General features: G+C 62.8%; 1 protein-coding gene across 1 annotated transcript in view; it reads left to right on the top strand.

Annotated features, from left to right (window-relative positions):
* Nucleotides 1–26,073, top strand: part of NAV1 (neuron navigator 1) — a 95,954-nt gene that overhangs the window by 57,381 nt on the left and 12,500 nt on the right. Inside the window, 14 exon segments of the mRNA XM_070401389.1 lie at nucleotides 12,267–12,405; nucleotides 13,250–13,417; nucleotides 13,419–13,560; nucleotides 14,207–14,900; nucleotides 15,629–16,075; nucleotides 17,049–17,090; nucleotides 17,303–17,451; nucleotides 19,459–19,629; nucleotides 20,689–20,741; nucleotides 21,677–21,700; nucleotides 21,803–21,880; nucleotides 23,902–23,985; nucleotides 24,506–24,617; nucleotides 24,944–25,065. Coding sequence (XP_070257490.1) covers nucleotides 12,267–12,405; nucleotides 13,250–13,417; nucleotides 13,419–13,560; nucleotides 14,207–14,900; nucleotides 15,629–16,075; nucleotides 17,049–17,090; nucleotides 17,303–17,451; nucleotides 19,459–19,629; nucleotides 20,689–20,741; nucleotides 21,677–21,700; nucleotides 21,803–21,880; nucleotides 23,902–23,985; nucleotides 24,506–24,617; nucleotides 24,944–25,065 — 2,425 coding nt within the window.

Raw genomic sequence — 26,073 nt, 5'->3', positions numbered from 1 at the left:
TAGTAACCTACAATCGCGCTGCCTGCCCGGGTTGTCACTGAGTTTGATGGCTTACAATTTGGTTGACAATCAGGCGGGAGGTGTTCGGAGGCTGAGAGGCTGCAGGGATGGGTGTGGCCTCCCCCACCCGCCTCGCTCACCTGCCCGCCCGTCCGCCCACTGTTTCTCCTCTTCCAGCAGCAGCCGCCTCCTCTTCCCCACTCTCTCTAGAAATCGGTGGGAAAATGCCCTCGGGTGAGAATTAACAAAAAATAAAAAACAGGATAGCGTGTTGGACTCGCACCGGGTGCTCAGGAAATGTCACCCCCTGGAAAACCAAGCCTATCAAAGTCCTCATGTAGATTGTATTTCATTTTAAATATTTTGTTGTTGGAAATCGACCCACGAGTGACCTGAGGCCCCTGCTTCTTTGTGCTTTTCTGTGTTGGTCTCTTCTTTTATTTGTTTATTTTTCTTAATATGGTTTTATTGATGTCAGAGAGGAAGGGAGAGGGGGAGAGAGAGAATCATGGATCGGCTGCCTCCTGCACGCCCCACACTGGGGATCGAGCCCGCTACCCAGGCCTGTGCCCTGATTGGGAATCACACCGCGACCTCCTGGTTCCTAGGTCGACGCTCAACCCCTGAGCCACGCCAGCCGGGCTGGAGGGGTCTCTCTCTGCCCCTGTCCCTGCGGGTCATCTCCAGGCTGGGACATGGACAGATCTTGGCCCCTGTCCCCGCCCTCTTTCCGCTCCTTTCCTGGCCCCTCTTCTCCTCATCCCCTTTCTGTCTCACCTCCCTCCGCACCGTGATCTGGCTTCTGTCTCGGCCCCCCTGGGTCTGATGACAGGGCCAGTCCAGGGCGACCCGCCATGTGGACAGGCTCAGGGGTGGGCTTCCCGGGATGCGGAGGCTCTGCTGAGTGTTACTGGAAGGGAAGGGGAGAGCTTATCACCGCTGTCAGCAGAAGTCACACGGTAGAGGAGGTGGTGCTGCCGGCTGCTGGGGAAATCGGGCAGGGAGGGGCCGAGGGACGGGCAGGGCTCTTGGAGATGGGGGTCAGGGGAGGCCTCTCTGCACGGGGCGGCACGTGCAAAGGCCCTGTGGTGAGGATGGGCGCGGGTTCCGGGCCCTGCAGGGAGTCGGCGTGGCTGGAGCCAGGGTTAGGGGACAGGTCAGAAGTGAGGTCGTGAGGTAGCGGGTGGGGCGCGGGGGTCTTGTACTTTCTTTCTGAGCGAGCGGGGAGGCCGCGGGCAGGTTTCAGGGAGGGGAGCGATGGCGTCGGACACGTTTGCAAAGGGTGTGCCCGGCAGCTCTGGGGAGAAGAGGCCACTGGGACCAGAGAGAGCCTGGCAGCTTGGGAACTGCTGGGTCACGTAGGAGAGTGAAGGGGGTGCTCAACTCTGGAGGGCGGGGCAGCTGCTGAGAGAGTGTGTGTGGGGGGGGGGGAGGGGGGGGGAGGACTAAGGAAGAGGTTCCGGGGAGGGGTCCCTCAGATCATGGGTGTCCCGCCGTCACCCTCCGACTGTGTTTCTGTTTCGATGCAGAGGTCAGAGAGGCGGGGTTCAGGGGCCCAGAGGTCAGAGACGCAGCTCGGGCCTGGAGAGCCTGGAGCAGTGCGCGCTCAGCTGCTCTAAATCATTGCTTCCGGCCTAGAGACCTCAGCTCGGAGATCAGAGAGACACATGCACACACATGCACACACCCACAGAGGCACATGCACACCTGTGCACACTCACACACATGCACACCTACACACATGCACACACCCACAGACACATGCACACCTGTGCACACTCACACACATGCACACCTACACACATGCACACACCCACAGAGGCACATGCACACCTGTGCACACGACCACACATGCACACCTGTGCACACTCACACACATGCACACCTACACACATGCACACACCCACAGAGGCACATGCACACCTGTGCACACGACCACACATGCACACCTGTGCACACTCACACATGCACACACCCACAGACACATGCACACCTGTGCACACTCACACATGCACACACCCACAGACACATGCACACCTGTGCACACTCACACACATGCACACCTACACACATGCACACACCCACAGCCACATGCACATCTGTGCACACTCACACACATGCACACCTACACACATGCACACACCCACAGACACATGCACACCTGTGCACACTCACACACATGCACACCTACACACATGCACACACCCACAGAGGCACATGCACACCTGTGCACACGACCACACATGCACACCTGTGCACACTCACACACATGCACACCTACACACATGCACACACCCACAGAGGCACATGCACACCTGTGCTCACGACCACACATGCACACCTGTGCACACTCACACATGCACACACCCACAGACACATGCACACCTGTGCACACTCACACATGCACACACCCACAGACACATGCACACCTGTGCACACTCACACACATGCACACCTACACACATGCACACACCCACAGACACATGCACACCTGTGCACACTCACACACATGCACACCTACACACATGCACACACCCACAGACACATGCACACCTGTGCACACTCACACATGCACACACCCACATAGAACAGGCACACCTGTGCACACTCACACATGCACACACCCACATAGAACAGGCACACCTGTGCACTCACACACATGCACACACCCACATAGAACAGGCACACCTGTGTACACTCACACATGCACACACCCACATAGAACAGGCACACCTGTGCACACTCACACATGCACACACCCACAGACACATGCACACACCCACAGACACATGCACACCTGTGCACTCACACACATGCACACACCCACATAGAACAGGCACACCTGTGCACACTCACACATGCACACACCCACATAGAACAGGCACACCTGTGCATACGACCACACGTGCACACACGCACATAGAAACGTGCACACCCGTGTGCACACGCACACACGCACATGAGCACACAGCCCAGGGAGGCCAGCTCAGGGTCCCTCCGTCCTTGTTGGAGAAGCAGCCTCCCCTTGTCTCCATCCCCATCTGCCCCGTGTTCTCAGAGCCACACAGAGACCCCGAGGCTGGAGGGAGGGAGGGGGTGCTGAGGGGCCTGAACAGTAGCGCTCTGTCTGGTCCGGGGGTGTCCTCTCCGCTGCCTGCGGGGTGGTGGGGAGGCAGGTCTCAGAGGTTGTGTAAATATTTGCCGAGCAGTAACGCAGCTGGGCGGCCCCTTCCTCCAGCTGGCCCAGCGGCTCCCAGGGACGCAGCTGGATCAGGGCCACGCTCTGGGCCCACGCGTTGTGCGTCTACTGTGCCCCCACCCCCAGCTGTGCCTCCGACCCTCCAAACCTTCTTTCTGAGCCCCAGGCTGGCATGGGAGCGGGCGGTAAGGGCTGGTGGCACTGACCCGTCCAGAGAACACTGCCCAGGGTGCTTCGAGGCCGTCTTAGTTCAGTGCTTGTGACGGGGTGTGTGTGTGGGGGGGGTAGGGGTGGGGGAGGCTTTGTAATAATGCCATCGCTGTGTCTCTGTGGCTTAAAGAAATTGTGGGTGTCATCGGTGCACCGTTTCCAAAACATGCAGAACCCGGATACCGGGTCCCACTTTTTAAAAATATTTGTATTGATTTCAGAGAGGAAGGGGGAGGGGGATAGAGACCTCCATGATGAGAGAGAATCACTGATCGCTCCACACTGGGGACTGAGCCCGAAACCTGGGCCTGTGCCCTGACCGGGAATCGACCCGTGACCTCCTGGTTCCTAGGTCGACGCTCAGCCACCGAGCCACGCCGGCCGGGCACGGATCCCTGTCTTCTTGCTCCAACCTCGTGGAGGGAGGGACGCTCTCCCTGGAAATGCCCCCTGGACGGAGGCACAGACCCTCCTGCGTGGTGTGAGCTGTGCTCCCTCCCCCCACGCACATCAGGTGCTGGAGAAATGCAGGGCGGCACCCCCACCCCCCGGGCTGTCAGGAGGTGGGCGGCGTCCCCCTCCCTGGGTGGGGAGAACAGCCCCCCCCCAGCCAGCCTCTGGCCTCGCCTTCGGCCTCACCGCGGTTCTCAACCTGTGGGTCGCGACCCCTTGGCGGTCGAACGCCCCTTTCGCAGGGGTCGCCTAAGACCATCCTGCAGATCAGATATTTCCATGACGACTCATCACCGTAGCCACATGACAGTGATGAAGCAGCCACGAAAATAATTGTATGGTTGGGGGTCCCCACATGAGGGACTGTCTTGAAAGGGCCCGAAGGTTGAGAACCGCTGCAGCAGGTCCGGCGCTGGGGCGGGACTGGCTCCCTGCATTTATTCTGATTAATTTCCGGAGCCTGGAAGGGGACGAGGAGGCAGCTGGGAGGAAGCCCTGGGGGTGGGGTGCGCTCAGGGGCCTCCACCTCTGTGCCCACCCCCAACCCCATCCACATCCGCGCCCCGGAAATGCCACTGCTCTCGCCCCTCTGCCTCTGCAGCCCGGGGGCCGCGGCTGGCACCCCAGGGGTTAACCGCCGTGGCCCCGATGGGGGTGGAGCCCCGCCCAGCGGCACCCCGGCGGCCCCGGGACCCCGCTGCACCCGCCGCACCCGCCGCACCCGGCACCGGGGCATCGGAGCTCCCTGCCTGGCTGCGCCCCAGCTCCCCACCCGGTCCCGCCGCACCCCGGCTCCCTCCCGCTCCCGGTCCCGCCGCACCCCGCCCTCAGCTCCTCAGGGCGGAGGCATCCGACCCCCTTTGCACCCCTGATGGCCGAGGGTCCTGGCCCCCCAACCCCGCTGCACCCCAGGTCTCGGGCCCCGCGGATGGCGGCGTCCCTTTGTCTACCTGCCCGGGCGTTAAAGGGCCCGCGCGCTCTGGGCCCGGGGTGGAGTCAGAGGGAAGGCAGCGGGGCGCTGTGGCTTTAAGGGCGGCGGGGCGGGGCGGGGCCGAGGGGGCGGGGCCGGCCGAGCTGGGCTTCGGCCTCCGCGTGGCCGGCGCGCACCTCGGTCCCCGGCGCGGGCTCGGGTTCGGGGTTCGGGGTTCGGGGCCGGGCGCCCCGGGAATGGCCGGAGCCGGGAAGATGCTGCACCTGCCGCCGCCCCGCGCGCGGAGGACCCTGCGCCTCCCCCGCAGGTGAGCCCCGCGCGCCCCCCCCCCCGGGCCCGGTCCTGGGGTTCGGTTTGCAGCCCCCACCTGCCCCCCCACCCCCCGCGCCACCGCGGCTGCAGCCTGGGGGGCGGGGGTCCCCTCTGAGCTGGGGTTTGGGGGGCAGCGGCCTCCCAGGTGCGTGCACGCGGCCGGGGCATGTGGGGACGGGGTGGGTGTGTGCCGGGTCCGGGCGATCGGGGAGCGGGAAGGCGAAGGCGGGGCGCTGGGACCCCCCAGAGACGGGGACGGAGCCGAGACAATAGCACAAGTTGATTGAACTTGGATGGTCGCCGGCCGTGCGGGGGGAGGGGGGCGGGGGTGCTGGGGACCCGGCGAGCTCCTGGAGGGGGTGCAGCCCCTGACCCCGGAAGCGCTGGGCGCCGCCTGGACTGAACCGAGGAGGTGGGGGGAGAAGGGGGGACTGAGGGGCGTGGTGTGGGATTTGTGGACCCCCCACCCCCCGCGGAATCCTTCTGGGAGGGAGTGGGCCTGGGGAGGGGGGTGCCCTGGGGGGGCCTTGGCACAAGGCCCCCCATGAAGTAGGGGGAGTGAGCGGATTAGGGGTCCCTGCGCCCCGAGAAAGGGGGCTGTAGCTGCCTGGTTTTCAGGGAGCTTCTTGGCATCCCAGCGCCCACACCCCCTCCTCCTGCCTGGGGCTGCCCGGCCTGAGGCTGCGGGGAGTTGGGAGAGCGAGTGCATGGGGCTGCGGCCACTCACCCCTCAGGAGCCCCGGCGTGCACCCCCAGCCTGCACCCCCAGCCTGCACCCCCAGCCTGCTCCTGGCTGCCTCGGAGGGGCCCAGGGCTCTCCCAGGCCTAGTGTCGGAGCAGGAGACGTGGGCCCGGCCCTGGGCGGGGGGGAGTCCTGGCCCCACACCATCCGGCCCCACCCAGTAGGACAGTCCCCACCCAGTAGGACAGACGGCAACACCCTCCATGTTTCTGTTCTGTTAAGCCTCACCCGGGGATATTTCTGCGTTGATTTTTAGAGAGAGTGGAAGGGAGCGGGGGGGGGGGGGGGGGGGGGGGGGGAGAGAAACCTCGATGTGAGAGAGACACATCCATTCGTTGCCTCCCACATGCACCCCGACCTGGGGGGCTGGGGATGGAGCCACCCACCGAGGGGTGTGCCCTTGACCGGAATCGAACCTGAGACCCTTCGGTCCTCGGGCCGATGCTCTGTCCACTGAGCCGCACTGGCTAGGGCTGCGGCCCCCTCTGGATTGGCATGGGGGACCCTTGGAGTCACTCTGGGATGTCTTCGGGAGGAGCCAGTGTAGGGACCGAGAATAGATTTATTTAGGGACTTGGGGGTGGGCGGGGGGGGGCGCCGTCTTACTTTCAGCGAGATCCCGGCTGAGCCCTGAGTCCGCCGGCCCTGGCGGAGGTGGAGAGAAGGGGCCTTTCACGACCTCCCCACTTCCGCAGCCAGAACCTCCTTCAGATCAAACTGGGGGTGCCCCAGGAAAGTTACCATGGGTTCTACACCCCGCCCCGCGTGCTCTCCCTGCCCCCCACCCCCCACCCCATCACACCTTCCTCCCCACACAGCCTGGTCTAGGTTGTACCGCCATTTCTGTTGAATGGGTTTCTCCCCGCCCCACCCCTCCCCACCCCGGAGACCCAGGCTTTGCACCGGGAGCTCAGTGCCTGTCCTGGGGCCACCGTGGATGCCGACTCACCCAGCTCCTTACCGGAAACAGGCTCCCGGGCAGGTGCGCCCAGGTGGGGACCTGCCTGTGGGAGCCCAGGGACAGGGTGCAGCCGAATTTCACCTGCCCTGCCGGCCGCCTGGGGGTGGGGCCCGCCTGGGTGGGGCCGGGTGGGGCCTGTGTTCTCCCTTCCTTCCAGACCGGATGCTCGGGATTGCTGGCCGGGTTGTTGTTAAAGCCGAGGTCAGCCCTCCAGGGCCCGGAGGTGACTGTAAAATGTAACGGCCCTGGCTTCAGGCCTCAGAGAGGCGGATGGACAGATGGACGGATGGACGGCTCAGCCCAGGCCTTGGCGCTAGGGGCGGCTCTAAACCTTCCTGGTGAAAAGGATGTTTGGGGCCCACAGGGGGGAGGGGAAAGATCAAAGAGGCCCCCCTCCCTGTAGGCATGGGCTTCCTTTCAGCGCCCCAGGAGGCCGCTGGAGGTGTGAGGAAGGGGTCCGGGCGGATGGCTTCATAGCCCCCCACTATCTCCATGACCAGCCCTCGGTCCCCCCATTCGCTGGAGGCAGCTGACTTCCCGCACCCCCACCCCCCACGCCTGGGACTTCTGCACCCTTCTAGAGCAGCGGTTCTCAACCTGTGGGCCGTGACCCCTTTGGGGGTCGAACAACCCTTTCACAGGGGTCGCCTAAGACCATCGGAAAACACGTATATAATGACATACTGTTTTTGGGTTCCATCACTATGCTTGAATGATGTTCCATTTGTAACAATGAAATTGGGGGTCGCCACCACATGAGGAGCTGTATGAAAGGGTCGCGGCGTCAGGAAGGTTGAGAACCGCTGAGCTAGAGGCACCGGCTCAGGTGCTTCTGGTCTGGTGGCTCCTGGAGACCCCGCTCTTCTCCTGCAGCCTCCCGTGTCCTTCAGGCAGGAAACGGGGGGGGGGGGGGGCGGGGGGGGGTGCAGGCATCTGGGCTGTCCAGAGCGCCTGGGGGACCGGTGGGAACAAGACCTGCTCATCCCACAGAGACCCCCAGGGAGAGGGCTCCAGCCCGGGCAGCAGCGGCCTGTGATAGGACAGAGGCTGTGTCAGCAGCGCCCACAAGCTGCTTCCCGCCGTCTTACGGGACAGCCTGCCCAGGTTGCAGGGACCACGGGTACCCGGAGCCGTGTCCCTGCCAGCTCTCTGGCTCCGTCCGCTCGTAGCTCCTGAAATAGAGCAGCCGCGTGGGTAAAGCAGGACCGGCGCTCACACACACACGCACGCACACACGCACACACGCCCGACGCTCTCATTCCCCGGCTTGGCACGTCGGCCCGGGGCTGATTTTAAATCCTCCCCTAGGACCCTCCTGGACCACCGGGGTTTGGGCCTGCGGATCCGTCGACTGCGTGATGTTTAAAAATAGGTTTTCAGCCGCTTCCACGCGGAAGCCGAGGGGGGCGCCGCCGCCGGGGAGGAGGGTTAGGAGCGCAGCGGACGGACGGGCGGACAGGAGACATGTTTGTGCTGCTGTCTGTAGCCTGAGGCACCTTCCCCCGAAACAAGACCCGTCGGATTTTGATGAACTTTCTCTTTTATTTTCATTTCAGTCTTCCTTTTTTTTTTTTTTTTAACTTCTTTAAGGATTAGGCCAAAAGCCCCACACTGATCGTCAAGCCTTAGAACCGCGGTTTCCAGGCAGCGTCGCCCAACATCCGTTCCTAGGGCCCCCCCCCCCCCCGCCCCCCCAGATAGGTACCTCTCTTCAGATAACAAAGACGGTCTCCTTCCCAGCCTGGGGGACGGGAGGGGGCGGGCGGAGCTTGGGGGAGGGTGGGTGTCCTGGGGGGTAGGCCGACTTCTTTGTCTTTTTATTTGTGTCTGTATTTGTTTTTATTCGTGAATACACTTATTTACTTATTTTTGTTCATTCTCACCCGAGGATTTTTTTTTTCCCCAAAAATGATTTTTCAGAGAGAGTGGAGGGGAGGGGGAAAGACAGAGAGAGAGAGACACACATCGATGGGTTGCCTGACCCGGGCCCGGGATCGAGCCTGCACCCGACGTACGTACGTGCCCTTGACCGGAATCGAACCCTGGACCCTTCCGTCCACAGGCCGATGCTCTATCCACTGAGCCAGCTGGCTGGGCCGGCCCACATCTGTTCGGTTCCCTGTTAATCTTTTTCCCTCCATTCGTCCTTCGTGGCCTGGGGCAGGGAGGGATTTGTTTTTTGTGGTTTTGTGTGGGTTTTTTTTTTACCTTGAACACCTGCACGGCGTCTGTTTTTTCTAAGATCTTTCCCGGCAGCCACTCAGGGGTTCGGAGCTAAGATGCCTTTTTGTTCTCCTCCTTTTTGTTCGAGGCTTTGGAATGGGTGGGAGATGGGCTCAATCTCCCGTGCATGGGAGGCTCGTCGTAAAAAGAAAAGAGAGAGAGAGAGAGAGAGAGAGAGGTCTTTTACCAGGCCGAGCGGGTTTCCCCTCGGATGCCGACCTTTGACCCCACGCACAATGTGCTATTCAGCCCTCGGTGCTCTGGAGCGAAAACCTTCGGGCGCTCACGGGGCTATTTTGGGGAGAGGAAGCCATCCATGAACGCAGGACTCGGGATAAGAAGGCGGTTACTTTTGAGATGAAGAGGAAGGCGCAAGGCGTCTGTAACATGGACAAGGCCGTCCGCCCAGACCAGGTCACTGCCCCGGCCCCCACCCCCGTGGTGGGCGTAACGAGTCCACCTTCCTTAAGACCCGGATCAAAGGGACAAGCAGACTCCCGTTGGGTGCGATTTCTTTCTCTTTCTTTTTATTTTTTTTTATTGATTTCGGGGAGGAAGGCAGAGGGAGAGAGAGAGAGAGATAGAAACATCCGTGATGAGCGGGAATCATGGATCGGCCGCCTCCCGCACGCCCCCGACCGGGGATCGAGCCCAAAAACCCGGGCGTGTGCCCTGACGGGGAATCGAACCCTGACCTCCTGGTTCCTAGGTGGACGCTCACCACTGAGCCCCGCCGGCCGGGCAGGAGCGTTCTTATTCTGAGGGTTTCGGGGAGGTAAGTGCTTACGGGCCGGTTGGCAAGAAAGAAAACACCAGGAGGCACACGTGGCCCCGGTCGCCACCTACGACCAAGTGCTGGGGGTGAACCGATTACAGGGCTGCCTCCTTGTGCCTCCCCTGCCCCCCGCCCCGCCCCCCACACACACACCCCTTGCTCTCTAGAAACGTAAGGGAAGACCAAGCCGCGGGTGTTTAATTGTAAGGTTGGTGGAGAGGGAGACAGGCAACGTCATGGTGTGGCCGACACGGAACGATCCTCCCCGCAGCCTGCGCTCCGCGTGCCGTCCGAGGAGACGTCCCTGCTGCCTCTGGTGACTGGCACCCCCCTCCTTCCCCCACCCCACCCCTACCCCTCCGTGAAGCTATACTCTCAGAGGCCGCCGTAATTGACATGTTGGGGCCTATTATTAACGGCTAGGCTAGTGCTGTTATTGGAAATCTTTACATCAGGAAAGAATGTAGGGGCTGGATTTTTCCGGGGGGTGGGGTGGAGGTGGGGGCCGGGAGGGGGATGGTGGTGGACGGAGGTTCGAATGCGAGGTGACCTGCTATAGTGTCCCAGGTCTGGCTGGGGTCGGCGGCTGGATGAGCCACCGCATTGGCCCAAGCGAAGGCAGCTCACGTGGCCGCCCGTCACCGTCTCTCCCCGTGAGCGGCTAGTTCAGAGCGGAAGACGGTCACGGAAATACTGTTAAAAATTGTGCATTTGTGCACGGCCGGCGTGGCTCAGGGGTGGAGCATCCACATGTCGACCTGTGAACCAGGAGGTCGGGGTTCGATTCCCCGTCGGGGCACAGGCCCGGGTTGCGGGCTCCATCCCCCGTGCGGGGCGTGCGGGAGGCGGCCGATCCATGATTCTCTCTCCTCCTGGATGTTCCTATCTCTCGCTCCCTCTCCTTTCCTCTCTGAAATCAATACAAATATCTTTTTTTTAAAAAAAAAAAGGGGGGGGAAGGCTAGGAAAGAGCCTGTTTCTCTCCCTTCCCCTGTGAGAGGCGCGGAGGGGCGGGCGGAGGGGACTCTGAAACCGGAGAGAAGGCAAACAAGCGGGCGCCGAGTCAGCATTCCTCGCCCACAGTTGGTCCTAATTACGGAGCCGGAGCCGGGGCCTGGGCTCAGGCTCTGCTTCTTCTCTCGTCTGTCCGTCTGTCCGTCCTGCCGCAGCTCGGAAACAGCCTCTCGCGTCTCCGGCGTCCTCACCTCTCCGTCCGCGCCCACCACCCTGCAATCACCCTTCCCCACCTCGAGGTCCCAGTAAGCCGTGCGGATGCCACGGATACGGTCGCATCCACCGGGTCCCATGAAGCGCTGGCCGCCCGCCGGCGGGCTGAGCAGTCGGGGGTCTTGTGTCGTTAGCGGAGAAGCATGCGGCCCCTGGTTACTGACTCACCGGGCGTCTGTGTTCCAGACGCGAGGAGGCGGACTCCGTGTCCGAGCCTGACCCCCGGGAGCCTGGGGAAGCGGCAGGATTTTCTCCCCTGTGGTCGCAGCGAGTCCGCCCTGCCCGCCAGCGCGCCCGCACCCCGGGCCATTCACGCCTGTGGAATGGCTGGCCCTGACCTGTGGGGAGGGGACCGCGTGAGAGAAGCCTGGGAGGGTGGCCAGTGCTAGCCGCGAGCCGCCTGAGCGTCCGAGCCGTTCCCAGCGGGGAGGGTGTGCCTGCCCCGGGCCTGGCCACGTGTCCGCGTGGACACAAACAGGGCTGCGTCCAGATGCGCCGGCCTCCGCACAGCCCTGTGCGCGCCCTGCAGAGGAGAGGGGCGCCCCGGAGTGTCCCCAAGACCGGGGCATCAGTGCCAGGAGGCGGGAGGCGGGGGAGGGGGAGAGCAAGAGGGGGAATCAGCTGTTCCTACGCCCCGGGCGGAGGTTTCAGGAATTAGCGCGGGAGGTTAACTTAGTGAAAAGAATAGAGGACGCCCTGGCCGAGGTGGCTCAGTGGATAGACTGTCGGCCTGGGAACCAGGAGGTCACGGTTGGATTCCTGGTCAGGGCACATGCCCAGATTGTGGGCTCGATCCCCTGTGTGGGGCGTGTGCAGGAGGCAGCCGGTCCATGATGCTCTCTCATCGTTGCTGTTTCTCTGTCTGTCTCTCTCCCTCTCCCTTCCTCTTTGAAATCAATTTTAAAAAACAAGAATGGAGGCTGTTTGCAGGGAGCAGGGGTTGGCTTGTATGATGAGGTTGATCCCCGGGCGCCTCTCTGTTGAGGGGATAGAACGGCTGCTTTTGCCAGAACAGACCGTCGGCTGCGTTTACAGAAAAGCGTCGCCGGATTACGAGGCAGCTCCCGTCACAGGCAGAGTTGCCTGCAAACCCAGGCCTAACCCCCAAGCTTTCTCTCCGTCTGTGTGTGCAAATCCCATGTCCTGCTTCTCTCCCCGGCCGCTGACCTCTCTCCCCGGCCACTGACCCCTCTCCCCGGCCGCTGACCTCTCTCTCCCCCCCTCCCCCTGCAGCTGGGATGAGAGCAGCTCCATCAGCAGCGGGCTCAGCGATGCCTCCGACAACCTCAGCTCCGAGGAGTTCAACGCGAGCTCCTCGCTCAACTCCCTCCCGACGACCCCCACGGCCTCGCGTAGGAGCTCCACCGTCGTGGTGCGTGAGTTTGCAGACCCCCGGCCCCGCACCTCAGGGAGAGTGGCCGGGGCTGTGCCTGGGGCCGGTGTGCACACGCCCCCCGCCCGCCCCATGGGGCTGGGTCCCAGACGCCCCGGCCACGCCCTTTGCGAGCTGGCAGGGGGAGAGCCCAGGTTCCCACGCCGTCACCGGAGACGTTAGCTGCTGGGGGAGCCGGGCCCGTAAGCCGTGCCCACACCAACGTGGAGCTATTCCGACCGGAGAGAAAAAGAAATCAGCTGGTTGAGCCTCGAACTATGAACCGGGAGGTCAGGGTTCGATTCCCGGTCAGGCCACATTGCCCGGGTGTCGGGCTCCATCCCCAGTGGAGGGGCGGGCAGGAGGCAGCCGATCCATGATTCTCTCTCATCATGGATGCTTCTTCTTCTGTATTTTTGTTCATCCTCACGCGAGGATATTTCCCCATTGGTTTTTAGGGAGAGAGTGGAAGAGAGAGGGAGAGACAGAGAGAAACATCGATGTGAGAGAAACGCATCGATCGATGGGTTGCCTCCTGCACGCGCCCCGACCAGGGCCCGGGCTGGGGAGGAGCCTGCAACCGAGGTCCATGCCCTTGACCGGAATCGAACCCGGGACCCTTCGGTCTGCAGGCCGACGCTCTATCCACTGAGCAACACCAGCCAGGGCTCATCTTTTAAAGAAAAGAAATTGGAGGTGTGGGTGGGCACCCTGGGTGGACATAAGCCTCCGGGAGGAGCAGGGCCCCCCCAGCAGCCGTCGGAGTCCCCGTGGCCACCCACCCTGGAGTCCACCCTCCGTCCCCTGACGCGCGTCCCCGCCAACACCGTCCTCTCCCGGGCAGCTGCGCACGGACTCGGAGAAGCGCTCCCTGGCGGAGAGCGGGCTGAGCTGGTTCAGCGAGTCGGAGGAGAAGGCCCCCCGGAAGCTGGACTACGACAGCGGGAGCCTGAAGATGGAGTCAGGCGGCTCCAAGTGGCGCAGGGAGCGGCCCGAGAGCGGCGGGCGGCGGCGGCGACGACGCGGCCAAGGTCGCGGAGCTGAAGAAGCCCATCAGCCTGGGCCACGCCGGGTCCCTGAAGAAGGGCAAGACCCCGCCCGTGGCGGTCACGTCCCCCATCACCCACACGGCCCAGAGCGCCCTCAAGGTGGCGGGTAAGCCTGGGGCCAGGGGCAAGCGGGGGGCGGGGGCTGGGAGGGGTCAGGCCTGCCTCTCTGGGGCTCCCCCCTCGGCAGTGGCCGGCCCCCGGGATGTGGGCTCGGTTCCCGGTCAAGGGCACAGGGCTCGGTCGCAGGTTCAGTCCCCAGCCCTGGCCGGGGTACGAGCGGGAGACGACCGGTCGATGTCTCTCTCACGTCTGTGTTTCTCTCTCTCCGTCTCTCCCTCTCCGTTTCGCTCGCTCTAAAACATCAATGGAAAAAAATACTCTTCCTCACTCCTTGGGTGAGAATTAAAATAAATACATGATAACAATAGAGCAGAGATTTTTCCTTTAAAAAGAGAAAGAAGCCCCGGCCGATTTGGCAAAGTGGATAGAGCGTCGGCCTGCGGACTGAAGGGTCTCGAGTTCGATTCCCGGTCGGGGCACAGGCCCGGGTTGCGGGCTCCATCCCCAGTGGGGGGCATGCAGGAGGCAGCCGGTCCACGATTCTCTCTCCTCGTGGATGTTTCTCTCTCTCTCTCCCTCTCCTTTCCTCTCTGAAATCCATAAAAATGTATTTAGTTGTGTTGTTTTTTTTTAAGCCTGTTTGTGTTGTTGACGATCCCGCCTACTCTCACCTCACCTCCTGCCTCTCCCAGGCAAACCGGAAGGCAAGGCGGCGGACAAGGCCAAGCTGGCCGTGAGGAACACGGGCCTACAGCGCTCCTCCTCGGACGCCGGCCGGGACCGCCTGGCCGACGCCAAGAAGCCGCCCTCGGGCATCGCCCGGCCCTCCGCCTCGGGCTCTTTCGGCTACAAGAAGCCTCCGCCCGCCACGGGCACGGCCACGGTCATGCAGACGGGCGGCTCCGCCACGCTCGGCAAGATCCAGAAGTCCTCGGGCATCCCCGTGAAGCCCGTGGGCGGCCGCAAGACCAGCTTGGACGTGTCCAACGGCCCCGAGCCCGGCTTCCTGGCGCCCGGCGCCCGGTCCGCCATCCAGTACCGCAGCCTGCCCCGGCCCGCCAAGTCCAGCGCCATGAGCGTCACGGGGGGCCGGGCTGGGCCGCGCCCCGTCAGCAGCAGCATCGACCCCAGCCTGCTCAGCGCCAAGCAGCCCGGCCTCGTGCCCTCCCGCCTGAAGGAGCCGACCAAGGTGGCCGGCGGCCGGGCCGTGCCGGCCCCGGTCAACCAGACCGACCGGGAGAAGGAGAAGGCCAAGGCCAAGGCCGTGGCCCTGGACCCAGACAGCATCTCCCTGAAGAGCATCGGCTCCCCGGAGACGACGCCCAAGAATCAGGCCAGCCTCCCGCCGGCCGCCAAGCTGGCCGAGCTGCCGCCGACCCCCGTCAGGTACCTGCCCGGCCGCTGGCCGCCGCCCCTGTCCATCTGCTCCGCCTCCGTCACAGATCCCCGCACGCCCTGGGCTGGGAGGCCTGGCCTGGCCGCTGTGCTCTGGGTTAGGGTTAGAGGTTAGGGTTAGGGTTAGGGTCCCGGTCTCTCCACCACTCCCTGCATCCCAGTTCCTTCTCCCTCTTCCAAAACTGCCTTCCAAGTTCCTTGTTGGTGCTGTTCCCCATCGGCCGCCAAGCCTGTCTCCAGCACCTGGTGGGTGGTTTCGACACATTTATTCACAGTCATCACACACCTGTGCTGTCCCCAGTCGAAGACTCGAAGGGGCCCGGCCGGCGTGGCTCAGTGGTTCAGATTCAACCCGTGAACCAGGAGGTCCCAGTTCGATTCCCAGTCGGGGCACAGGCCCGGGTTGCAGGCTCGATCCCCAGTGTGGGGGGCGTGCAGGAGGCAGCCCATCCATGAATTTTTCTCATCATGGATGTTTCTCTCCCTCTCCCTTCCTCTGAAGTCAATAAAAATATACTTAAAACAGGAAAAAAAGACTCGAGGGGCTCCCAAGCCGGATATCGGGGCTCCTTCTGGCCTCTGTCGCTGGGATAAGCCCCCGGGCTCAGCACGAAGCCAGAAAGGAAGGAGTCCGGACGGGGACTTCCCCAGGATCCTGTCCGCCTCTGGCTTCTCTGGCTCCTTTATGCTAAACGCTTCGTTTCGTCTTCCCGCCTCAGGGCCGCCGTGAAGAGCTTTGTCAAGCCGCCCTCGCTGGCCAACCTGGACAAGGTCAACTCCAACAGCCTGGACCTGCCGCCAGCCGGCGACGCCCTCACCCCGAAGCTCCCGGAGCTGCACGCGGCCAGCGCGGCCCCCGGGGGCCCCCTCCCGTCCTGCTTCACCCCCAGCCCGGCCCCCATCCTCAACATCAACTCCGCCAGCTTCTCCCAGGGCCTGGAGCTCATGAGCGCCTTCAGCGTCCCCAAGGAGCCCCGCATGTACCCCAAACTCTCCGGCCTGCACAGGAGCATGGAGTCCCTCCAGATGCCCATGAGCCTGCCCGGCGCCTTCACCAGCGGCGCCCCCAGCCCTGCCCCGGCCGTGCCCCCGGCCGCGCCCCCGGAGGAGGAGGAGGCGGAGGAGCTGGCCTGGAGCGGGAGCCCCCGCGCCGGGCAGGTGGACAGGTGGGTGGACAGGGGCAGAGCTCGGTCTGAATCCGTCCTGAGTCCCGGCTCCCCCAGCTGTCAGCGGTGAGGTCTCTGGTATGGTGGCCACTTGGCCATTTTCAATTTTTTTTTTTAATATATTTGTACTGATTTCAGAGAAAAATGGGGAGGCAGAGAGAGAGAGAGAAAAGCATCAAGGATGAGAGAGAATCACGGATCGGCTGCCTCCTGCACACCCCTCACTGGGATCCAACCCGCAACCCGGGCCTGTGCCCTGACCGGGAATCGAACCCTGACCTCCTGGTTCCTAGGTCGACGCTCAACCACTGAGCCACGCTGCCCTGGCTGGAATGTGTGTTTTTTTTAACCGACATTAAGTAATGTCGCCTGCTTCCCCAATCCGTGAAATAGGAAGGACGCTGTGCACCCGGACCTGATGACTTAACCCCGATCGCCTCGCTAGCCCCGTCCGGTGTAGGTCAGGGTTCGAGTGTCGGCCCGAGGACTGAAGGGTGGTGGGTTCGAGTCCCGGTCAAGGGTACGTGCCTCGGTCGCCGTTTCCCCAGCCCTGGCCGGGACACGTGCGGGAGGCAGCCAATCGATGTGTCTCTCCCGTTGATACCTCCCTCTTCCCCTCCCTCTCTCTCTCCCCCTGCCTCCTCCCTTTCTTAAAAAAAAAAAAAAAATCACATAACTAGCTTGACCTGTCACCAGAAATCCTTTGCTTTCTATGACATCATTTCTATGACATCATGGCCTGGTTTCATCCGCCATAGCCTGACTTTCTCGGTAGCTCCCACACCCTGCTTTCCGATCAGAGGAAAGCATGGAACAGTTGAGATGAATTCCTCAGCTTGGGGGCGTCTTCCGTTGTTTGTAGAGATAGTGGGGCCGACAATCTGATTGTCTGCGTTCAAGTCCCTCGAACCCAGGGCCCGGGACTCAGGCCTCTCGGAGGGGCCCTCACGCTTCTCTTGCTTTTCCTCCACAGTGGCCAGCGGGATCGGAACACGCTGCCCAAGAAGGGGCTCAGGTAACTCTGCTTTCTGCCCCCCGCCCCCCCCCCTCCCCGGGCTCCTGAGGGCCTGGGAAGCTCGCCCAGTCACCCCCGCTGTGGTTCCCTCCTCGGGGCCCCCTCCCTGCTCCCCTTTCTCCTCATCCTGCCTCGGGGCCTCCACGCCAGCCCCACCTCACCCCTCTTGGCCGTCGCCCAAACCGAGTCCCGCTGCCTCGTCCGTCCGACAGGTACCAGCTCCAGTCCCAGGAGGAGCCCAAGGAGCGGAGACACTCGCACACCATCGCGGGGCTGCCCGAGCCCGAGGACCAGGCCGAGCTGCCGTCGCCTCCCGCGCTGCCCCTGTCGCTCAGCGCCAAGGGCCAGCTCACCAACGTCGGTCAGTGTCGCAGCCTGGCGCCCGGCACCGGGGCGGGGGGGGCGGGGGGGGCGCGGGCAGATCGCCGCGAGGTGCCTGAGTCTATTCACCCGAAATGAGACGGAGACAAAGTCTTTAAGATCCCGACCGGCAGGCTGCCCCCGGGAGGCGCTGTGCATCCTCGTAGCTTCGGGGTCTGAACGAAGGCAGGGGAAGCCGCAGACCCCGGTGTGGCGGCCACTCCCAGGGCAGTGTCCTCACTGGGCTGTGGGGCTGCCGGGAGGAAGGAGGGACGGCCGGCTGACGGCCAAGGACGGGATCTGCCTCCAAACCCGGAGAAGCCCAGGGTCCCTCACGCCTGGGCTGGCCCAGCACGTCCCTGCCCTGAGGGCTGAGCCTCTGACCCCTGCCGGCCACTCCTTTCGAAGCCAGGCAAGAAGGAAGGGTTCTCTCTCTCTCTTTTTAAAAAAAATATATTTTTATTGATGTCAGAGAGGAAGGGAGAGGGAGAGAGAGAGAAACATCCATGAGGAGAGAGAATCATGGATCGGCTGCCTCCTGCACGACCCCCACTGGGGTTCAAGCCCGCAACACGGGTATGCACCCTGACGGGGAATCGGACCATGACCTCCGAGTTCCGTGGTCGGCAAACCGCGGCTCTTGAGCCACATGCGGCTCTTTGGCCCCTTGAGTGTGGCTCTTCCACAAAATACCACGTGCGGGCGCGCACGTACAGTTCGATTGAAACTTTGTGGCCCATGCGCAGAAGTCGGCATTTTGTGGAAGAGCCGCACTCAAGGGGCCAAAGAGCCGCATGTGGCTCGCGAGCCGCGGTTTGCCAGGCCGCAGTTTGCCGACCACTGTCCTGGTTCATAGGTCCACGCTCAGCCACTGAGCCACGCCGGCCGGGCAAGAGGGAAGGGTTCTGATTCAGAGATGAGGCAGGATGGCCCCTGGAGGGCGGGGCCGGCTCGGGTTCCGGCTGCACCTGGGGCCACACGGGGAAACTGGGTGTATGCTGCCGGCTGAGGGGCGGGGCGGGCAGCCATCGGTCCGCAGTCTCGGGGTCAGGCGATGTGCAGTCCTACTGTGCGATGTGCAGTCCTACTGTGCGATGTGCAGTCCTACTGTGCGTGGATCCGTGTGCAGGGGCGGCCATCCACCTGCAGGGGGCACAGGAGAACCCAAGGGGGTGGGAGGGGGACTCCATGTGGGGTGAGCCCTGAGGCTGTGGCCCCACCCGCCCTGACGTGCACCTGCTCCCTCGGGCGACGTTTCGCGGGGGATGCTGGGCAGGGAGGCCAGGCTTCTTGCCGTTTGAGCGTGAAGGGGACCTAGGCCTTCGCAGGGAGGGTCCGAGGCCAACGCCCGGTCGCGTCCACGGCCCCCTGGCTGAGCCCCTTCTGCAGCCGGCTCTTTGCGTCTCTCAGATCTGAGTCTTCTTGGTCTGGTCTCCGTCCTTGCAGCCGCCTGTGTTTTTTTGTTTGTTTTTGTTTTGTTTCGTTTTGTTTTTCAGAGAAGAAGGGAGAGGGAGAGAGAGAGAGAAACATCCATGGGGAGAGAGTCATGATCGGCTGCCTCCTGCACGCCCCCTACGGGTGGGGATGGAGCCCACACCCGGGCCTGTGCCCTGACGGGGAATCGAACAGCGACCTCCTGGTTCATAGGTGGACGCTCAGCCCCTGAGCCACGCCGGCCGGGCCGCCCGCCCGTGTGTTTTGGTGAACAGCGTCTGTGTGTCTGGGCACATCCGAGGGATGTGAAGGTTTCGGGACAAGCGCCAGGCCCCCAGCCTACGTGACACCCCCGGGGCAGGCTGCCCACGGGAAACGCTGTGCCCCCCGTGACCACAGACAGCAGGGTCCTCGTCCGTTAGGGCCCATGCCCCCCAGCCCCACCCCGCTGGCCTGCACACCCCACCTCCTGCCTCCCCCGCCCCTGGCGCCCTGTCCCCGTCCCCGAGGCCCTGAGCACCGGTGACCCTGCCTCTTCTCCCGCCCCCTCCCGCCCCCCCCTCTGTCCTTCCAGTGAGCCCCTCGGCGGCCACCACGCCAAGAATCACTCGCTCGAACAGCATCCCCACCCACGAGGCCGCCTTCGAGCTGTACAGCGGCTCCCAAACGGGGAGCACCCTCTCCCTGGCCGAGAGACCCAAGGGCATGATCCGGTCGGGATCCTTCCGAGACCCCGCGGACGACGGTGAGACCTCACGCGGCGCGGTTCACGCTTCATCCCGGCTCCGCTGGGCCCTCACCCGCCACCCGCCACCCGCCACCCACCGCCTCCACCGCCCACACGGCCGCCCCCTGCACATGACTCACAGCCCATCGCGCGGGGCCATCTCAGCGCTTCCTCCCGGCCCCTGAGAAGGGTCTGGGGGCCCAGAAACCTTGGGGCTGGGGAGGGGAGTGAGCGTGGACAGGCTCCAGGGTCCACGAGGTCACGCGGGGTCACGGGGCAGCGCGTAGGGAGGAGCCGGGCTGCGCGTGCCTCTCCCAAGGATGCTCTGGGTCCGCGTCAGGCAGGATGCGGTTGCCATGGCATCAGGTTCAGGCTCAGCCGCGGGGCCAGGCTCCTGGGGGCTGGCCGTGCCTTCGTGGCTTGAAGACACGCACGAGTTCTCTCTAAGGATTTTGCACCAGGCGTTTCTCTTTATTTATTTTTTAATTTTTATTTAATGTGCTTATATTGATTTCAGAGAGGAAGGGAGAGGGAGAGAGAGAGAAACATCCATGATGAGAGAGAATCATGGATCGGCTGCCTCCTGCACGCCCCCCACTGGGGATCGAGCCCGCAACCTGGGCATGTGCCCTGATCGGGAATCGAACCCTGACCTCCTGGTTCATAGGTCGACGCTCAACCACTGAGCCACGCCGGCTGGTTTTTCGCCGAGTGGTCCCGGGATTCTAGCACGAACCCCCGTGCTAAGTGGAGGCGCGGGCAGGCGGCAGAGTTGCTCTGTGCGGCTCCGTTGGGCACCTGCCCGCGAGCACCCCCTTTCCCTCCTGGGTCCCGGCGCCCCTCGGACCCGGCCAAGCCAGGGTCCACCCCCGGGCCAGTGTCACTGCAGGAGGAGGCCGCCTTGCTCAGCAGACCCAACCGGCTCTGGGCTCTGGTTCCAGCCGGGTCCCCGTTCTGTTCTTTCTGTCGGCTCCAGGTGCCCGCCTGTCAATACCAGCTCCCACCTCAGGGCTCCTCCCGGGGTCCCCTGGCTGGTCTCCAAGGCCTGTGTTAACACCCCCTTCTTTTCTCTTCCAGTTCACGGCTCAGTGCTGTCCCTGGCGTCCAGCGCCTCCTCCACATACTCCTCGGTAAGAGCACCCCGTCTCCTCCTTCCTTCCTCCCTCGTCGCCCCTGCAGCCTGGGCACCTGGGGGGGAGCCTGGGCTGGGAGCTTTGGTGCCTGGGAGCTCAGGGTCTGTCTGGCCTGCAAGCACCCAGCACCCCTACCGCCTGCTCTGAGGCTGGAGAGCCCCTGGTCCTAGAGCCCGCTCCACACCCCGGGGAGGGGGAGGCATTTGTGGGGAGGTGATGGGGGTCCCCAGGTGCATTCCAGAACCCCCCCTGTGCACTTGACCACGCGTGCACTTGTCTGTGTGTGTGCAGTTGACCGCGTGTCTACACTTAACCACGTGTGTACTTGACCGCGTGTGTGCATTTGACCGTGTGTGCAGTTGACCGGGTGTGTGCACTTATCTGTGTGTGTGCAGTTGGCTGCGTGTGTACTTGACCGTGTGTGCAATTGAACGCATGTGTGCAGTTTACTGCGTGTGCAATTGACTACGTGTCTGCACTTGACCTCGTGTGCACTTGACCGTGTGTGCGCTTGTCTGTGTGTGTGTGCAGTTGACCGCGTGTGTGCAGTTGACCGCCTGTGTGCAGTTGGCTGCGTGTGTGCAGTTGGCTGCGTGTGTAATGCCCTGGGCTCTCACGGCGCCTCCTCCTGGGATTCCTCTGCCCGGGGTCTGGGCTCTGACTTCCCGTTGGGGGCAGAGAGGGTGAGTCCCAGTCAGCCAGGGTCCTCCCCGCTTCTGGGCCCCCACGGAGCTGGCTGCACGTGAACCTTAGAGAAACCCCCGATCTAAGCCCCCGAGTCGGGTCAGGGCCTGGGAGCCGTTTCGGCCCCTTTGGACCTCAGGCCTCGCTTCTCCACGTTCCCGCCGGCTGCGGCCTGGCTGCCTCAGCTCCGGGTAACCTGCTCTCTCTCTCTCTCTCTCCCTCCCCCTCCTCCACGCTCCCTTCTCCAGGCTGAGGAGAGGATGCAGTCCGAGGTAGGGCGCCCAGCCTCCTCCCGCTCGCTGACACCCTCCACGCCACGTCCCCCGGGCCTCCCCCTCCCGCCACCTAAGCTGTCTCTCTCCTCCTTCTCACAGCAAATCCGCAAGCTCCGCCGGGAGCTGGAGTCCTCGCAGGAGAAGGTGGCCACCCTGACGTCACAGCTGTCCGCCAACGTGAGTGGGGCCCTGCCCGGGACGGGGGGGGGGGGGGGGGGCTCCCCGGGGCTTAGACGCCAAGGGAACAGGCCGGGTTTGGGGCTCGGCCCCCCTGGCTCGGAGTCTCGATTTTTATTAAGAACTGTTCTGCCCCCCGGCTAAGCCATACGTGTGGAAGGGTTCTCGCCCGATGGCCTTGGATTCCCCAGAGAAAGAACGGGGTTGTTATCAGCGGTTCTGGGTGGAGGTGGGCACAGCCAAGCCATCGGCCATGGGCAGGAATCAGTAGAGACTGTCTTCGGATTTTTTAAATATTTTTTTTATTGATTTCAGAGAGGAAGGGAGAGGGAGAGAGAGAGAGAGAGGGAGGGAGAGAGAAACATCAATGATGAGCGAGAATCATGGATCGGCTGCCTCCTGCACACCCCACCCTGGGGATGGAGCCCGTAACCCGGGCTTGAGCCCTGACGGGGAATCGAACCCTGACCTATTGATTCCTGAGCCGAAGCTCAACCCCTGAGCCACGCCGGCCGGGCCAGGCGAGCATCGTCTTGTTTCTTCAGACCTGGCCTCCCCACCCCGGGAGACGGGGAGAGACGAGGCCGCCCGCCCTGGCCCGGCTGCAGTCGCTTGTCCCGCGTGGCCCAGCTGAGAACATAAGACTCATTTTCCCCCAAAGCTGTAAACACCAGCTGAGCCGGATCCGGGGAGCGATCCAAGCGCTGGCTCGCTCGCACGGGAGGGGCCGTGTCTCCGCTTCCTCTCCTTCCTCCCCGGGGAGCACAGCTGTCGGCCCCGGGCTCTCGCCTCCGAGTCCGGGAGGAGACCCCTCGCCAGGACCTTCCGTGTTTCCCGTTTTTTTTCAACAGCCGTCCCTTCTCACACTGGCCGCTCTCTTTCTTCTCTCATCCCCAAGCCTTCCATTTATTTATTTGTTAAAATATATGTTTTATGGATTTCAGAGAGAGGAAGGGAGAGAGAGAGAGAGAGAGAGAGAAACATCCATGATGAGAGAGAATCATGGACCGGCTGCCTCCTGCACGCCCCACCGTGGGGATGGAGCCCGCAACCCGGGCCTGTGCCCCGACCGGGAATCGAACCCTGACCTCCGGGCTCATAGGTCGATGCTCACCCACTGAGCCACACCGGCCGGGCAGCCCGAGCCCTCGATGGATCTGTTGCACATGCTTTGCTTGAAGCTCGTATTAAGTGCTTTTTTCTGCTCGTGGGAACTTATTAGAACTGTGATCTATATGAGAAGTCCCCCGCCCTCCCTGCACCCCACGCACCGAGGTGGCGGCGGGGCCAGAGCCTGCTCAGCCCAGGAGGCTCACGCCCGGGAGACACTGGCGGGGGAGGCGCCCCGGAGGGAACAGGGGTGTTCTGCTCACTCGCCGCCCACAGGCTGCGGGCCATCGCGCTGTCGGGCTGGGCGGGGGCCAAGGACATGAATTCAGGGGCCGATTTCTCCTGGAACAGGAAGTTCCCTTTGGCTTAAAACGGAACAAGCCAAGAGCCCCGACGGCCCAGGTTCTGCATTTTCGAGGCCAAGTCTTGCTGAGGTCGTGGCCCTGTCCTCAGGCGGGAGGCGCGATGCCAGACCCCCCCGGGGCGGTTCCTCAGCTCCCGTCAGGAGCCCGGCCGGCGTGGCTCAGTGGTTGAGCGTCGACCTGTGAACCAGGAGGTCAGGGTTCGACTCCCGGTCAGGGCACAGGCCCGGGTTGCGGGCTCCATCCCCAGTGTGGGGCGTGCAGGAGGCAGCCGGTCCATGATTCTCTCTCATCGTGGATGTTTCTCTCTCTCTCCCTTCCTCTCTGTCATCAATAAACATAAAAAATTTAACAAAAAAGAAGCTGGTTCCCCCCAGAAGGAGTCTGAGTGGGCCTCATCCGTTCAGGGAGATCTCTATTTCAAAGTCCCCAAGAAGTGTGTCAGCTCTGAGACGGGAGATCCGCTAAACTACGTCCCTGTCAGTCTCCCCCGCCCCCCACCCCCACCCCCGTCCTCCAGCCTCAGGGCCCCCTGTGTCCTTGTTCCAGGCGAACCTGGTGGCGGCGTTCGAGCAGAGCCTGGTGAACATGACTTCCCGCCTGCGGCACCTGGCGGAGACGGCCGAGGAGAAGGTGAGGGGCCGAGTGCCCCATGCCCGGTTCTCCCTCTGTCACCCTGAACTCTCAACCTTCCCTTAATAAAGCCGTCCCCATTCCCCATTCCCTGTGGCATGACTGATAGGACACCTGTGCCCATCCTGCCACCCAGCACACAGTAGGTGCCCCTCCTGCCACCCAGCACACAGTAGGTGCCCCTCCTACCGCCCGGCACACAGTAGGTGCCCCTCCTGCCACCCAGCACACAGTAGGTGCCCATCCTACCACCCAGCACACAGTAGGTGCCCATCCTATCACCTAGGACACAGTAGGTGTCCCTCCTACCGCCAGGCACACAGTAGGTGTCCATCCTATCACCTAGGACACAGCAGGTGCCCATCCTACCACCCAGCACATAGTAGGGGCCCACCCTATCACCTAGCACATAGTAGGTGCCCCTCCTACCACCCGGCACATAGTAGGTGCCCATCTTATCACCCAACACACAGTAGGTGCTCTGATCCCAGCCAACGACACTGTTCCATGTCTCTCTCAGGACACCGAGTTGCTGGATCTGCGAGAAACCATTGACTTCCTGAAGAAGAAGAACTCAGAGGCCCAGGCCGTCATCCAGGGAGCCCTCAACGCCTCGGAGGCCACGCCGAAAGGTAGGAGAGCCAGCCGCAGGCCAGGGGGGTGGGGGGGGGGGGGCAGGGAGAGGTGAGAGGAAGGGCCCTGGACGGGGCACGTGCAGGAGGCAACCCGTCGGTGTGTTTCTCTCTGTCTCTCCCTCTCTCTCCCACTCTCCCTAAAAATCAATGGGAAATTATCCTGGGGTGAGGATTAATCAGCAACAACAAAAAGCGTGACCCAGACGGGAATATGCGGGCCCGGGGGTTGGGCGGCTCCCTCTCCCCCACCTCCCGGCCCGGCCTTGCCTGCGCCCCACGTCTGTGACCCAGCCTGTCCCTGCCCCCCTCGTCCCCGCCCCCAGAGCTGCGGATCAAGCGGCAGAACTCCTCCGACAGCATCTCCAGCCTCAACAGCATCACCAGCCACTCGAGCATCGGCAGCGGCAAGGACGCTGACGCCAAGAAGAAGAAGAAGAAGAGCTGGGTGGGTGAAGGGTCGGGGGGCTGGGGCACCGGGACGGGTAGAGCGTGGCGCCACCTCCCCCTGCCCCTCAGCCCGGGCGCGGGTCCTCCCAGGAGTCACCGAGACTCGGTCCCCTGGATCGCCAGGCCCCAAGGTCACGCCTGCTCGGAGCGGGTTCTGCTAGCTCAGTGGTTGGCAAACCTCGGCTCGCGAGCCACAGGCGGCTCTTTGGCCCCTTGAGTGTGGCTCTTCCACAAAATACCACGTGCGGGGGCGCACGTACAGTGCGATTGAAACTTCGTGGCCCGTGCGCAGAAGTCGGTTTTCGGAAAGGAGACGAAACAGGTGTACCAGGCGAGTGTGGATGGGAGAGTTGGAAGGGGTCGACCTCAGCGAACGTACCTCCGTCAGATTGAGGACGTTTTTAGCAAAGGCCAGCTTAGGGGTCCCCTCATTAAGTTAATAACAATGGACCTACCTCTATAGTTTCAGTTTAAAAAATGTGGCTCTCAAAAGAAAGTTCAGTCGTCCTGTTGATATTTGGCTCTGTGGACTGACCAGTTTGCCGACCACTGTGCTAACTCCTTCCCGTCCTTCCCCACGTGTCCCGAGGCCGCCCCTCCGGCCGCCCGGGGCTGCTTCCCGGGCTCTCCTCACGGGTCAGTGCAGATGTTTGTCGGCAGAAGGGGTGCCCTGGGGTCCCCGCCCCCCTCCGGCCATGGTGTGGAGGGAAGAATCCCAAACAGAGCCATTCATGCTATAGGGTGTCCCAAAATTCACGCAAGAAGTAATTTTGATAGAAAACACAGGTTTATAATTAAAAATTGCAAATTTTTTATTGATTCATAAAGGACACAGTCTAGGGTTATGTATGGAATAGCATATCGGGTCAATGGCCTCCACGGTTCTGCTGGCACAGACGCAAAGCCGCGGTCTTCATTGGTCTTCCTTGTGCCTGCTCCTGGGCCGTCATTGGTACTTGGTCATGCTTATCAAATGGAAGGGATTGAAATCAAAGGGCCACAGATA

This window comes from Myotis yumanensis, unplaced genomic scaffold, assembly GCF_028538775.1.
Source record: "Myotis yumanensis isolate MYYU_CA2020_CCGP unplaced genomic scaffold, mMyoYum1.0.hap1 SCAF_22, whole genome shotgun sequence".
Classification (NCBI taxonomy): domain Eukaryota; kingdom Metazoa; phylum Chordata; class Mammalia; order Chiroptera; family Vespertilionidae; genus Myotis; species Myotis yumanensis.
The sequence above is the reverse complement of the archived record's forward strand: the minus strand, read 5'-3'. Positions and strand labels throughout refer to the sequence as shown.